This window comes from Poecilia mexicana, unplaced genomic scaffold (genome assembly GCF_051168715.1).
Source record: "Poecilia mexicana isolate PSO_F unplaced genomic scaffold, ASM5116871v1 scaffold_8, whole genome shotgun sequence".
NCBI classification, from domain to species: Eukaryota; Metazoa; Chordata; class Actinopteri; order Cyprinodontiformes; family Poeciliidae; genus Poecilia; species Poecilia mexicana.
In genome coordinates, this window is record NW_028263377.1 from 20,693,611 (window position 1) to 20,709,156 (window position 15,546).

The 15,546-nt window shown below is 36.8% G+C and overlaps 1 protein-coding gene across 3 annotated transcripts; it reads right to left on the reverse strand.

Annotated features, from left to right (window-relative positions):
* Window positions 1-2,012: 2,012 nt before the first annotated feature.
* On the reverse strand, window positions 2,013-12,456 carry map3k14a (mitogen-activated protein kinase kinase kinase 14a). Of its 3 annotated transcripts, none has more exons than XM_014999251.2 (16): window positions 12,392-12,456; window positions 8,152-8,433; window positions 7,998-8,073; window positions 7,710-7,905; window positions 6,801-7,190; window positions 6,594-6,728; window positions 6,362-6,491; window positions 5,976-6,104; window positions 5,067-5,171; window positions 4,819-4,976; window positions 4,578-4,728; window positions 3,700-4,017; window positions 3,501-3,610; window positions 3,109-3,238; window positions 2,920-3,020; window positions 2,013-2,841 (listed from the first exon to the last, which is right to left on the reverse strand). In XM_014999251.2, exons 2-16 carry the CDS (start codon window positions 8,417-8,419, stop codon window positions 2,623-2,625), a joined length of 2,616 nt encoding a protein of 871 aa, XP_014854737.2. In that variant the 5' UTR covers window positions 8,420-8,433; window positions 12,392-12,456; the 3' UTR covers window positions 2,013-2,622. The 3 variants fall into 3 exon arrangements, with proteins under 3 accessions (XP_014854737.2, XP_014854739.2, XP_014854740.2); XM_014999253.2 differs by lacking the exon at window positions 12,392-12,456 and adding an exon at window positions 9,773-9,913; XM_014999254.2 differs by lacking the exon at window positions 12,392-12,456 and adding an exon at window positions 9,574-9,715.
* Window positions 12,457-15,546: the final 3,090 nt, after the last annotated feature.

A 15,546-nucleotide genomic window follows, 5' to 3' on the forward strand; every position in this document is an offset into this window, starting at 1 on the left:
TAAACATGACATAACATCTGTCATGAACAACTTTGCGTTAAATTATAATTTACAAAATCATGCAAAGTTGGCACTTTTAATGGACTTTCAATGGAACTTTTAGAGCAACTTTGCATTAAAAGTGTCATTATTTACAGAATGACACTTCATGACAACTGTCATAAACATTCATAAAGACTTCTTTATGTTCATGACAGATGTTATGTCATGTTTATGACAGTGTCATGTCAGTCTTATGCACAGCCCTTCAAATAAAGTGTTACCATATGGGGTATTGTACTGAGATTCAACCCAAGGCAGGCCCTATTTTCTGTATGCTCATACAAGGAAGTAGTATTTCTCAAGTAAGTGGGAGGGAAGCAAACTCTCTTACATTCACTATCAAACTCTCTTACATTCACAGTCAAACTCTCTTACATTCACTATCAAACTCTCTTACATTCACAGTCAAACTCTCTTACATTCACTATCAAACTCTCTTACATTCACTATCAAACTCTCTTACATTCACTATCAAACTCTCACATTCACAGTCAAACTCTCTTACACGTACTATCAACGGAAGTTAACTTAAAATTTCAGTTTCTGATTGGACCCCAGGCAGGAGTAGGCGGGTTTTCACGGACAGAAAAATAGCTTAGCGTCAGCGACTCACAGAGGCAACTAATATTTTAAATGCCATCGTTAGCGCTCCTACAGTAATGTCAGCATTATCAGAAGTGTTTAGAAGCCGACAGCCAGCATCGAAAACCCATCTATCAGTGGGATAAAGCTAGCCGCCTCTTCGGAAATGGCAGTAAAGCCAGCCTGCACTCGATTTTAATGTGCGCTACAGCACAAGTTATGGCGCTCTCTTTTCAAAATAAAAGCGCACATGTTGCACATATGTGCTACCTCTACAGAATTTTTTGCCCACATAATGTTTTTTGCCCATATAATATGTTTTAATTTATTTTCAGATACATGATTTCCTTTAGCAAATCAATTAACACGAAGTTTTACATTTTTAAAGCCGCAGGAGAGAAACATGAATCAAACATAAACCGGAAATGCGCCTTTGTAATGAAATGTAAGAGTTTGATCGTGAATGTTAGAGAGTTTGACAGTGAATGTGAGAAAGTTTGATTGTTTGATAGTATGTGTAAGACAGTTTCTAAGGTTTTGCCCATGGGGCCTCTCATAGGAAACTGTTCACCTTTCACCCTTAAGATGTCCTTTATAAATTTAACACAGAACAAAACAATGTCTACCTCCCAAAACTTTCTGAAAAACATTTTTTTTCCATCTTTAAACATGTCAGTATGTTACAACTACTTCTACCTGAAATGTTTATATCAACTATAATCAATATTTTGTGTGATTTAACCATGTATGGCTCCCAATCTTATTTATTTTAGTTGGAAAAAACAACTATAAATGGTACTCTACCAGCAGCAATGTGCCACTGTGATTAAAAAAATCTCAAATAATACAGTATCTCAATATAGTGACTCATTATAATGAATGAGATTTTTTTAACATGGGCTTCCATAGTGATGCAGTCTTCAAGAAAAAAAATGTTGAATTCAGCTACGTTCTTTAAATGGTTAAAAGTGCTGCCATCTGGTGGTACAGATTAAAATTGATTTTGAGCCCAAAATGAAATCTTAGCATAAAAAAATGCAACGGCTCATGTTCAGCTGAATTAAAATATATTTTCATATATTTTCCGCTTTTGGGAAAGCTGGCAGCAGTTTGGTTAATATTTTATTCACACTTGATTACTCTTATTCAAGATAAGCCTGTGACATTTTGCTTTTCGTCATGTCACCATAGCAAATGAGTACGAAAACACAGTCAACATTTTCAAAAGGAATACGAGACGCCACACCCAATGATTCAAAGCAACCTGGGCTTCCATTAAACATCAGCAGAATCATAGTCTGATCCCCTCCATGCCACACTACATTGATGAAGTAATTCATAGCAAAAGAGTCCTAACCAAGTATTTAAGTGTATAGAAATGGAAAACATTTATTTTTAAGATATCCTTTTATTGATCTTATGTAATACTCAAATATTCGAACATAGAATTTGGGATTTTTATTATCAGTAAACCATAATCACCAAAGTAAGAAATGAAGGCTTGAAATATTTCACAGTGTGAAATGAATGAGTTTGACTTTCTGGAATGAACGACAAACATTTTAACATGCAAAGGTCATAATTGACAATTCAGAAGATAAAACAGCTCTGACAGTTCCAATTTTTCAGAAAAACCAAAAGAAATAATACATATTTTAAAAGCATGTTTGTCTTTTTACACTAATTAAGTGTGCCTAAACTTTCACAAGATGTTGAACACGTTTTTCATTGTAAACAATAAAACTGAACAGACTTAATACCCAAAGGGATGGAGCCAGAAGCTGGCTTTAAAAACGAAAACAAATGTTGAGACGTTGTACATGATTAGGCGCGTTTGTTGCCTCCAAGTACATGTAACAAAAAGCGAAATGTAAACATAAGACACAATGCTACAAAACAACGCTCCAATAAAAGCAATTGAAACATCAGACACTTTTGCTAAAACATTCACTATTTTTAAAGCACTGATTAAAACAGCATTGGATGGTGAAAATCAAATCAGTTCAAGACAGAGTGAATCAGCTGCATTTCAGTGGTAGAACAGAGATGAGGATTCTTGCTCATCTCTAACACTCCGTCCTTGATCCTCCACCTCCAAGCGGAGCTGAAGTCTGGAGCAGGAACACAGCGGAGTTCAAGACCAGACTCCAGCACCTCCTCGTCGTGACTGATCTGCTGGCCGTTCTGCGTCTCCAGGGTGAACACCCGCTCTGAAATCTAGAACAGCAACAAATATTTAGCACTTTCTTTCACTTTTTTGTCTCACTGAAGTGTGTGAGAGCTGCCCAGTCTAACCTGATCACTGATGCCAGTGGCGATGTGGCCAATCTTAACCCGACGTTTCTCTCTGATCTGAATTTTTTCCCGGCTGAAGTCTCTGATGCAGACATCCACCCCTGCGCCAAAAACAAAACGCAGACATGTTTCCTTTTGTCCTACAGGATGACTTGGAGGAAGGAGAGATATTTCTGGGCTTTAGCTCACCTTCAAAACAGCAAGGTGGTGTTTGACCAAGCAAATCTAAACTGAAGACCTGTACATCTGGTTGGCTGTTGTAGGAGAAGAAACCAGAGCTGTATTCATCTCCGGGGCTCAGGGACCAGCGACCAGAGTCCTGGGAGGAATAAAAGTAATTCAGTTAAACAGATAGTTGAAACCTACAAAATGGAACACTATTCGTTTCTAAGAGTCTTTAACGGCTACATTAAGGCTTTTCCTTCGGACGGTACTATTTATTAAAGTTTAACAGAGTAAATCACATTATGGCTGCTTAGAGGTTTTAAAAGTGTACACAAGACATTACTGACATTATTGTTATTATTTTATTAACTCTGATGTTAAATTTGAACAATGTGGGTTTCTCTAATTTCAATTACCTTCTTGTCCCATAGTTCCCTGTTGCAATAATGGTCACTGTTAATACAAGACAGGAGCTGCTCCTGCATCTCAGCAGAAGGAAGCTGGGACAGACTGCTCAGGTAGAAGTCTGAACACAAGAGAGGCAAAGAGCAGGAGCAGAGATTAGACATGGAATCAGACACATGACAACAACCATATCACCGGATAAAAACTCACCTCGCTCCAGTTTGCGAAGCTCAAGTTCAGGCACAGTGGTGATCTTGTTGTTTCTCTTGAAGTTTGGCTCAGAGACGAGCATCTGCGGAGCGTTCCATGACTCCCGCTTTGGCTCATTGAAGCTGGTCTCCAAGTCTTTCTCAGCAGCTTTGTTTTTTGTTCTTGGGTCTGTTATTATTTTATCTGCAGATTTCTTGTGTTCCTCCTCATCCTCAAACTCACCACTGCTATAAACGGGGCAGAGGTCATCAGGAGGTTTGTTTGGGACATATAGAGGCTCTGTGTAGGGTCCCTGGACTGAACTGGTTAATCCTCCAACTGCAGAGAAAAAAACGATTACATCACTTAGTAAACTCTCCGATTACCTATTTGGAGATTAGATATAAGCTTAAATCATGACACATGTACTAAATAGGAGTAATAAACTAATTTAGTTTGGTTTTATTCTCCTAAGTTCCAAACATCCTGGAAAACACTGTTGAGGTGGCTAAGAATGGCAATGTGCAAACTAATCAGGACTAATGAAAGCTTTTATTCCAGTAGCGTCCAACTCCACTCCTGACCTTTGGATGCGTCGCTTCTCCAACACCTGAATCATATGGCTCAGCACCGAAAAGATGTGGTAATGAGCATTCATTTAATTCATGTGTAAGAGAAAGGATGCATCTAAAATTTGAGGGATAGTAGCTCTCAAGTGCTTAAGTTGGGCATTTAAGAGCTACGTCACCTATGTTTATTTGCAATCAAAGGGATCTAATAAACTATGAGGTTATTGGATTCCTATCAGTAGGATTTTTGACCACAGCAGCATACTAGTGTCACCTAAATGGCTTAAACACAGCTAGCAGGAAATAAAATACACTAAATAATCACTTCACCTTCTTTCAGAGCTCTATCGGTTTTTTCTTTGAGCTGAGAAGCTGATGATCTCTTGACTGGATCCTTCTGGAGTCCAGCCTTTAAAACTTCAGCCGTGAGAGGGCTGCAGTCAGGTGGGATCTCTCTGACCGGCGGAGGCTCGTTTGCAATCTGTGTACATTAGAAAAGGAGAATTTCGTTAAACTTTGATATGAATAACCAGATAAATAGCGATACTGTCTGTGTGACTGTGAGCAGCACCTTCAGGTAGAGTCTACAGGTGTAGTATCTTGTCCATGGCTGACACCCGTTCAGCATGTGGAGCAACATGCAGCAGCTGCTCCACACATCTGCTTTGGCTCCACGGGGTTCTCCTTTTACAATCTCAGGGGCCATGTGGGTCTCTGTTCCCTTCAGATCTGATTTAAAGAAGGAAAACAGTAAATACACACAAAATTAGATGAGTTACACATCACAAAGCTGGTTAGCTAAAGCTTCACCATGCTTACCTCTGGACGTACTGAGGCTCTGGCCCTGGTTGTCGAGTTTCTCTGCATGTCCAAAGTCACACAGGAAAGTGTCTCTCCCATCTTCTGACAGCAACACATTGTCAGCTGTGAGAACCAGGCAGACATATTAATCTTTGTTTTGGATAAAATAGTCCAAACTACAGCCTCTGACGGGACATGAAACAGTCGGCAGGGCAAAATCTGAAATTAGCTCTTAAACGTGGAATCAATATTGAGGCTACAATTGCTGTTATTTCTTTTAAAGTATCCTGAACACCAGGTGGCGCCTAAGCTTCAAAATAAAACATGTTTTTTTTTCTGCTGTTCGGCTGTGCTTCGTTTGTTGCACTTCCTCCTTTAGAGTTCTCCTTCTGTTTTTCTGTTTCCTCCTTTTATTCGACCTTCTTTCTATACTTGCACTGTTCCTTCTCTACTTGTCTCGCTTTCTATACTTGTACTTTTTTTTTTACCCAACTTGTCTCGTTGACTGCTTCCTGCTCCTCTACCCATCCCCCCATGCCTCTTCTGCTTAGTTCTTTTCTTTCTTGTCTGCACATGCGCCGTTACTGAAGAGTGGCTGTGACTCACGCTGTGGGAAATTCCCAGCCCGTCAGCAGCACACAGGTGCCTCAAGATCAAATCTAGACTGTAACTATGACACTCATGTTCCACACAACAACTAAACAAAGACACAAATTCTTCAGAGGAAAACTAAGTCAAAATGTTTCTTACTTTCTCTATATATTTTCCACTACATACTATGAAGAGAGTGTTCAAATTACATTAACACACCAATATTAATCATCTGATTTAAAGAGTACATAAAATAAAGATAGTGTTTAAGTTCATTAATCGTTATTAACATTTTAGCTTTAGCATAATTCAGATCAGACTTGTTCAAATACACACCTTTAATATCCAAATGTGCCACTTTCTTCTTTATCAGGTATTCCAGGGCTGCTAAAACCTGAGACTGGTAGTGAAGACTTAAATCCTCTGGAAGTCGGCCACGCTTCATTATCAGCTGACCCAGGGAGCCTGGACATAACAGATAAAATCTTGTGTAAAAGCTAGATTATAAAGTTTAAAGTTTTCTAATAAAGATTTATGAGTTTGAAAAGCTGGAGCTGAAGGAGTGTTAATGGTCATTTAAGACATTGCAAAATCCTCACCTTATACAACCTGATACAAATTATACACTATTTGAGTACAGTTGAATTTCAACTGTCTCTACTTTAGTCTCAACAAAATGTGTTTTGTAAAAAAGAAGAAAAAAAAAAGCAAAGTTTATTTACCTGATTTTTCCTCCATTAAAAGGACAACATTTGGTCCCTCTCTGACTACTCCAAAGAGCTCAGTGATACGAGGAGATCGGAGGGTACTCCACGCACCCACCTCCTCACTGCTGAATTTCTTCAAGGCAATCTGTGTTAAAACAATATGGAGATACAGAATGAAATCCTACATGTCAGTGTTTAAAATCAGACAGTGGGGACAAAAATGTTGGCAAAAAAAAAGGTAGTTCACCTTTTTGGCTGCAAATCTGTGTCCTGTGTTGACATCCTGAGCACTGTGAACCTCGCCGTAGGAACCTTCTTTGATAAAATGTGAGAGGATGTACTCCCTCCCCTCCTTATATTCAAAGTCCACAGGTTGGATTTTCTTTAAAGAAAAAGACATGTTAATTTTACATGAACAACTTCTGAAACATGTAAAAGAAAGAACAAAACATACATCACTGTTGAAGATGAGTCCTTCATTGCACTCTGAATCAGCTGCTGAAAGCTCATCTTCATTCGCCCTAGCTTCGCACTCCACATCTTTGAAAAATGGCCCCGCATAGCAAGGGTCTGCCAGGCTGACTACGTCTCGGAGACCCGCAAGGGCGAGAGAGCAGTCTCCCACACTGCTGAAGGAGTCTGAGCTGATGTCCTGCTCATCCGCCGGGAAGCTGGAGAGGTTAAAGCCTGGGTGAGGCCAGTTCAGAGGAGCGCAGCTTGAGCCAGTCAGAGTCAGGTAGATCTGTCTGTTGTAGAAAAGATCGCCATAGTCTTGGTCCAAAAGGCTTTCAACGCTGCTACAGCGAGATGTGCTAAAGCTGCTTAGTCCTCCAGAGAACTCCTCCTACAGAAGATAACCAAAAAATAACAGTTTACATATAATAATAATAATGTTTACATGCTTAGAGGCTGAAAATTCAAGGACATGCGAGGCAACGTTCAGGATTTCATTTGGGGAGCTTCATGGAAAAGGATATTAATAGGCTGAAATTATGACTTCCAGAAAATGTGACAATTCATCCTTTCAAATCCCTTCCAGTGTACAAAATAAAGCATAGAAACAACCAAGTCTTAGAAAAAAAATTACAAGCTTGGTAACATTCCTACTGAGGGCAGGAAGTGTAAACCTACTGAACCTATTCAGTAACATAAAAAGTGCAAAGTGTTTTCATGTCAATATATTCAATCAATGCTAGATTATAATTAATTCTTGTTTTCTTTAAATAAGACCTAATTAAAGGTTACGATGATCAGAAAACACTGCTGGTATAAGAGCGTCTTATTCTGATACCCTCTAAATCCAGTTGATATCAGGAAGTGCTATGCTAATAAATGTCTGGATAAAAACAGACAAACGTCTCACCTGGATCAGGCCACTCTCTTGTTCAGGGACTCCAGAGAGCGTTCGATGTCTCCGTCGCTGCTTCTCCTTCCCCTTCCCCTGCTTTCTTCTCTTTCCTTTGCTCTTTTGCCTTCTTTGGCTCTTTTCCTGTGTGACATGTGGCTTTTGGAACAAGGCTGAAGTTGGGCGTGCTACATGGTTTTGTTCTGAGGGAAGGCTAAGCAAATTTGGGATGTTTTCATTAATTTCAGTACATCAATAAATGCAAGTGGATAACTTTAAGGAGAGCCGTGAAACTTAATGAGATACCTGGTCAAACAATTTGGGAAGGCAACATATCTTTCAGAACAAGAGGGACTGAATTCCTGGGAATCCTGAGTTTCACCTAAAAGACATGTTGGTGTTAAATAGTGCTGAGTCAGTAGAAACATTATTTCCTAGTAAATAAGTCAAAAATATTTACATTCAGCTTGAGCAATGATGGTAGAGATCTTTATTGGCATTTCTCCCACTTGCTCGGCAGTTCCATGTGTCAGGACTTTTTTCATGTGTGGACTTGGAATCCATCCTGTTTCTTGTGTGTAGCTCAGTTTGCTGTCCTTCCCATCATCTTCCTCCTCTTCCGCCTCCTGCTCCTTGCAGGAGCTGGGCGGATAGGACCCCTTCAGCTCAGTTTTGGGGGAACCAGAGAATGGAGCGGTTGAATTGAAAAGCCTCTGCCTCACCGCCATGTCATCTGATAGATCTGGAAAGGGAGAGCAATAAGTCACGTTAGTTTTGGACAGTTAAATAAACTTCTTAAAATGTAAAGATAGATTAATACACTGTACGCTCATTATTTTGTTTAGACCTTTTTGATAACCTGAGGTTCTAAAAACACATTTAGTTTGCAGTTTGATGTAATGCTTTAATTATTGTAAATTGGACTGGAAATAGTTTTTCATACAAAAAGTGACTTCTGATCTCAGTGCCACAAAATGGATTTGCAGTATTTCTGTACTTTCACATGCTTTCTGCCACCATCAATGTGTAATTCCAATACAAATACCAATGTCTTTGAAATGTTTTAGAAAGGTTTTTATTAGAGGTCAGTTTTATGGAAATTTAATAAAAAGGAGGGAAAAAAGAACAATCAAATAAATATATTTTTAATTCTATCAATTAACTGGTTTTATCAGCTCTTACCATTTGGTTTTAGAACAAAAACAACTTCAATAATGAACCAGCAGCTGCAATGACGCAGAAAATCTCATAAAACCGTTGAGACAAAAGAGCAGAGGTGTCTCACGTCAGCAACTGGGCAAACATTTTTTTTATAGCTCTTCTAAAGGTCAACATATTGGACTGTAGAGTCCAAGCTCAAAAGAAAAGAAAAAAAAAGCTTGACTTGAAAATCAAGTTAAACTGAAACTCTGCAGTGGGTAGACGATACAGGAAACTAAACCCTGGCCTTGTTTTGACAGTTGCAACAGTTTCATTAAAACCAAGCGCTCACTTTCAGTCAAACGAAGCATGTTAGGTAAGACACAGCAAAGATAAATTACCAACAAAGTTTTATGCTGAATAAAACTTTGTTGGACCCCTTCAGCTCGGTTTTGGGTTCAAATGTATGTTTTACATGAACCAAGGATGTTCATCAGAGCCCTGCTGAAAATGAGTTGAGAAGGCACAGTTGCAGCTTGTTGCATCATTGAATTCCCTGATCAAAAGGATTAACACTAAAATCTTGATTCAAACAAACAGAACCACCTACGTATTTGTTATTTTTAGAATTTCATTAGGACACCTTAAACAGCACAAACGCATACCTACAACTAAACTACCCAACATCCCAACAAAACTTTGAAGCCTAACTTCAATTCAGTGACTAAATTTTGAGTATTACCTTTGCTGCGACTTCATGCACTGCAAGATCTTTTAGAACAATGTGGTTAAAATGCTACTTCCGTATACCATCGCTGCACCACCACACCCCGATGACACAGAAAGGAAATTGAAAAAAAAAGAAAAAAAAAAAAAAGAAGTAATAAACACAACTACAAAAACAACTCCTCTCAGTATGCACGAAGCAGAGTGCTACCAACCTCTCTCTGGTATCTGCTCAGCATAACCTCAACGGCATTAACTAACTGCTTTGTTTGCCTTTCTTATCCTTCATGGTCTTCTCAAAGCTCAGCCTGTGCTGTGTCTCTTACCCAGCTCTGTTTGATGCTGGCAGCCAGCCAAATATGGGAGGAGCTGGCTAACATGACTTATGGGAAATGCTCTCCAGTTCCCCATATCCCCCCTCCTTCTCCTAGTTACTCCAATACAGCTCCATCTATCCTCCAACTACAAAGGATTACAGGAGGACATGCTTGATAACAGCTCTGGTGAAGAATTAACTGTGGCATAAGCAGAATGCCAGCTTTCATCTATTCATAGTGGCCATTATATAAGATTTTAAAATCACACAGAAAATAAGCACGCACATTACAATTGCAAAGTAAAAATACTAAGTTTGAACAAAAAGCAGAGTTAGGACAAACGAGTTGTTTGCTAAGTAAATACAAAGCACTGTATAAATGTCACATCTGCATCTGACTCATGAGTTGGGATGAGTTTCTGACTCATCGTTGACATCCTGAAATGTGAAGAGATTTTTGACCTTTCAAGTAACCTGAAGTTGCAGCTACTGAATCTGCGACTCGTCATGCCTCACCACCATACATTTTGCATTATGCGCAAATAAAAAATAAACTCTCTACTCTGGGAAAAAAAGCAAAAAAACATTACATTACATTGATATATTTGACTTTAATTCTACATGTCCGGTTCAGGAAATTGTCAGCAGCATCTAAAATTTGGAGTGAGCATATGAGCTGTCTGCTTCTATCTCTCCGACACAATCTCACTTTCTTTCCTTTTAAGCAGCAAAACAACTTACTCACATCAAAACCACTACAGCACACAGGAAATTCACAATACCGCTAGGCTCGGCTGCACGCCACGTACCAAGAAAAAAAAATTTTTTTGAGTTGCATGATGTGCTGATAAGAAACAATTCAGCAATATAGAAAACTTCTAAAGTTTCTTGACATTGCCGTTTCATAAAATTATGATCTGATTCTGGCAGATCTTTAAAGGTTTTATATGGAGATTGCAAAGTGACAACATAAGAGTCAAAACGCATGCTATAAGCCATTATCACCAACCAGCTAATACTCTGTAAATAACTTCTCTCTTTGCTTTGTCCTTAATGTTTTTGATTTCCTTTTCTATTTCATCACATTTGGAAGTTCTTGAATGTTTTTCTGTTTCCTCTTCTTACAAATGTATTTGTATCTAAAGTAACCCAAGTGCTTCTGATAAAGATTTAGCACTGTCAATCAACCTCATGTACATGTTGCTCAATGTGCTTATGGCAGAGAGAAGAAAAAAAAACTTACAGTACAGGAAAACCATTTATCCACCGTTAGTGGTTGCCATGTTAACTAGCCTGAGCATAACAGAGAGTAAGGGGCATGAGGTGATTGACAGCACTCAGACCCACCTCCTGGCTCTGACTTGTTATTTCTAATTAGCACTAGGAGAAGGCAGAGGACCTCCATTTTTTCATACCATACTGTCATTAGTGTTAACAAATATGTAAAAATATATACATTTTTTCATAAAATGTATTAATTACAGCTACCTGTATCTGCAATTTTAAAGCAATCATCTTGTTATATTACAATACTTCTAATCACTGGGTGAAGGATTCCTACAGTCTGAAGTAATTGTTACAAGTTTGTATTTGCAGAGTACTTTTTTATTTCAACTAAACAAACTAAAATAATACAGCAATAATCCACAGTTGTACAAATAAGATTGAGTTGTGTTCTTTAAATCATGATAAAAAAAGAATTTATGTGCAACTGTATAAGGCTTTATTTAGAACCACAGTAAAGTTGTGGGACTCATGAACTCTGGAAGAATGCAGGTTTAGGAATAATTTATATTTAAAAAATACTTGGTATATATAAAAATTAGAAAACAGCAAAAATAATACAAAAGAATACCTCAAAAAAATAAACTTGACATTAGAAGTTAGGCATGTCATTATCGTTGAAAGAAAATATGTACGTAGATTTAGTTTTACGTGAGCTATTTAGCTAATGCAACATACGTGAAAAAAAGCAATATAAAGGATTTCAAATATTTCAAAATAACCTTCCTTTATTCACAATATCAACATTTATAAATTCATCATTTTCTATAGCACTTCTAATGTTTTCAATCTATATTATTGTCGTCAGAATTGAAAACTGCGCGCAGCTCTGGAAGCAGGACAGCAGCTGTTTAATCAGAAACATCCGCTTGATGGGCGTGAGGCTATCAAAACTGCTCACACAAACGTTATGGAGCTTAAACAGCAACATCTTTCATCATACTAATATAACTTCAAAAGCTTGAGCATTTAACGAAAATTATACATTTATTTGGGAGATATCTTATATGTATGCTGAGGACGTATATTGGAAACCATAACTTCCTTCTAGCCGTCTCTCCGCCATTTTACAAAACATCTTTAGCCACTGTAGTTTTGGTTATTTGTCGTAAAGTCATGTATTAGAAAAACAACACAGTGCCAACATAGGACAACAATAAAAATAAAAGTCGAAGAAATGATAACACGGATAAGTTACTGAACTGTAGAGGAATAAAATAGTTCATCAACTCACCGTTACCAACGTTAAAGGCGTCGGCCTTAAGGAACCCTCCGCATAGAGTTCTCGCTTTGAAAAAAAAAAAACGCTTCCTCTTGGATTTTCAAATTAAAAGTGTCTATATTACCTAATTTGTATTTAGTAGCTTTAAATTCATCGTTACCAAATTAATTTCTCTGATATTTGAGAAACCCGTTAGTTAAGTGTTTTTCTTTTTGGTTTGTATATTGATAATACTGGTTCATGTTTTTCTAACTGACATTTAATCTTTTATTTTGAAAGTAAAGCCCCTGTACCTGTTTTAGGCACCATATAAATTTTGGCAACTTCAAACAAAAGTCGAGTTTGTGAAGCCGTCAGATGAAAATAGTCCTACAGATCGACAATTGAGAGTTGACCTTTTACCAAAATACAAACAAACTTGCATTCATTTCTCTCGTTTAATAAATGCGAACTTTTTTTTAGAAGGAACAGAAAGAAACAGTTTGAATTAATTTTTCAAATAATGTGTATGAATTTGAGTGCATTCTATTTATTTTTATCTCTACTACATGCAAGACTGAGTCCATATCCTCGTTAAATTAGACTTTATTCACTCGAATAGAGCTACCCGTATACCGCCATTAAATCCGATTAGTCCTTGTGTCAGAATAAAAAATTAAAATATAAGTGACTGACTCAGTAATAGAAAAACTCTTCTAATTCTTTGACTTACAGTTGTATTGAAGATATGGCAGAGTCCATCAATTTGAGAAATACATCTAAAACAATATTGCTCATTTAGTATGAAAACCATCCTGGGAAATACAAACATTTTTTTTTCTGCTTAGTATGAGGCAAAATATTTTGCATGGCAGTTTGATAGATTTTGAAGTTTTTTCACTCATGAACCCTGCAACCTATGCTCTGTGGACATCAGAATAGAAAGTTCAGCTGTTCCTATTTCTTAAAATCCTAACTTTGTGGTTTTTTAAAATAAAATGTAATATTCAAGTAACTGAACATCCTCAAAACATCTATTAATCTTTGGTCATTTTCTGCTTCTTGTTCAGATTGTGAATTGCATCAAAATCAACTATATCTCTCTCTCTCTCTCTCTCTCCATATATATATATATATATATATATATATATATATATATATGCTCATATATATATATATATATATATATATATATATATATATATATATATATATATATATATATATATATATATATATATATATATATATGAGCATAATCCGCTACAATCGTCAAGTGTTGTGAAAATATCTATCAGAATATCTGGATAAGAAAGCAAATCTGAATTAAACTCTGTGAGCCTAAAGACCAGAAATGTTTCCTTCTTTTATGTGTGTATAATGTTTTTTATAATTTAATGCAAGACTTAATTTTTATCTTATCTAACATGTTTTTTCTAATCTCTGTTCCTTTGTTCTTCCTGTAAAGGACCATAAATTACCTTGTGCATGAATTGTACTATACAAGTGCACTTGCCTTGCCTTGCCTTTTGTTACTGTTATCTTTACTAGCATGCATTAAGTGCTAAACCGTATAAAACGTCCAAGGCAGTAAATGTACAATGTTTTTAGATAGAAGTAAAACAACACTAATACTACAGCTTGATGTGAGGGTGTCAGAAATCATGGACTCGCTGGCACATCTCTTTTCTATGTCAAACTCTCTGCAAACCCATGACAACAATGTAAATATCTGGTCAGAAATTGACAGTTGGGTGTGAACAGCCTTCCGCATAGTGGACTACCAAGGCAAATGCTTTTTGCATGTAGACTCAGCAGTTAGTTAGTGTTTAAAAGTAGGGAGTTTTGTTTATACATTGTTTGCTATGAAAATATATCAAAATATTTCATATCTTTTTATGTTCCAATGATTCAGTAAAGGAATACAGTCAAAGGATCATTCAATAAGTTTCTAATATCTGGGAAGTTTTTTTAAAACCTGCAAGCATTCTTAATGATTCCTGTACCTTTTACTCCCAATGTGAATGCATGGCAGGTAAAAGAGAGACCCAGGTTTATCCATTTTCAGAACAAACTCCTCGTCTCAAAGTGTCAATATAATACTTCTTGCATTTAGAGTTGGTTGTTTTAACTATCTTTTTGCAATCAATGACTGTCTAGGTGCTACAATGACAATAAATAAAAAAAAATATATAGAGAAAGTAAAGAAAGAAAACTATTATATGTAATAGCATTGATTTGACACAAGATGGAGGCATTATGTAAAAGCATGTATGGACTCATGATTATAATTAATTTTGCTAAGCTTCAGGAATCCGATTGAAAGAATTGCGTTAAAAACAATTTGTGTTTATATTAATCGGCAAATTTACAGACATCTCTGGGACTGACATTAAACCATCACATCTGTAGATTTCAAACTGCCTCTGTCTCATATTTACTTGGTTTTCTAATTGACAGGCTAAACGGAGGGATGGTCAAGTGTTGACAATCTGGTTAGTGAGCTATGTGGGCAAACATACCACAATTGTTTTTTGAAATGTAGGCTACACAACTGTCTTATTATTATTGCAATAAGTAAAGTGTGATATTTTCTATTGACAATAATTCTCTCATGCTAGTTACTGGGAGTTGAGCCTACATTTCTACTTTGTTACGAAATCTGTCAAGTACCAATTACAGATAATTTATATTTATTTGATTTGAGACCGAATTAAGATTTATGTGTTCAGCACATTCATAGTATCTGGAATGTAAATAAATTACAGACATGATGATGATTTTGAAATATTACATCTGACGTTTTGCTCAGTACTCAAGTAGTCTTAAGAAATATTTTTTATTGTTATTATTATTTCTGGATGGCTACTTTTTACTTTTACTTGAGTAAAAATGTATTGAAGTAGTGTAACTATACTTGAGTACAATTTTTGGGTACTTTTCAATTCTGATCATATTCAATATTTCAGATATTTCAGATTCAGAAGTAATAAAAGCGGATGCGATCAGCTCATGTTGGACGTCTTTCGGGGCAATTGTTCTGTTTTTGTTCACTGGATAGCCAAACCTATCCCTTTTCTGTTTTTATATTGTCAAGTCTATTCATGAGTCAATTATGTTGTTCAGCATCTGTTTACAGGACCTAAAAACGACCATAATCCAACAGTCAGTATAGATATTAGTGACCG

What these genes read in the sequence shown, in the direction of transcription:
- map3k14a (XM_014999251.2), bottom strand. Translation starts at nt 8,419, where the DNA reads ATGGCGGTGAGGCAGAGGCTTTTCAATTCAACCGCTCCATTCTCTGGT. An exon ending in CATCATTGCTCAAGCTGAAT is followed by an intron (nt 8,074 to 8,151) that starts GTAAATATTTTT and finishes CATGTCTTTTAG; the next exon opens with GTGAAACTCAGGATTCCCAG. An exon ending in GGCACATTTGGATATTAAAG is followed by an intron (nt 5,172 to 5,975) that starts GTGTGTATTTGA and finishes TGGTTCTCACAG; the next exon opens with CTGACAATGTGTTGCTGTCA.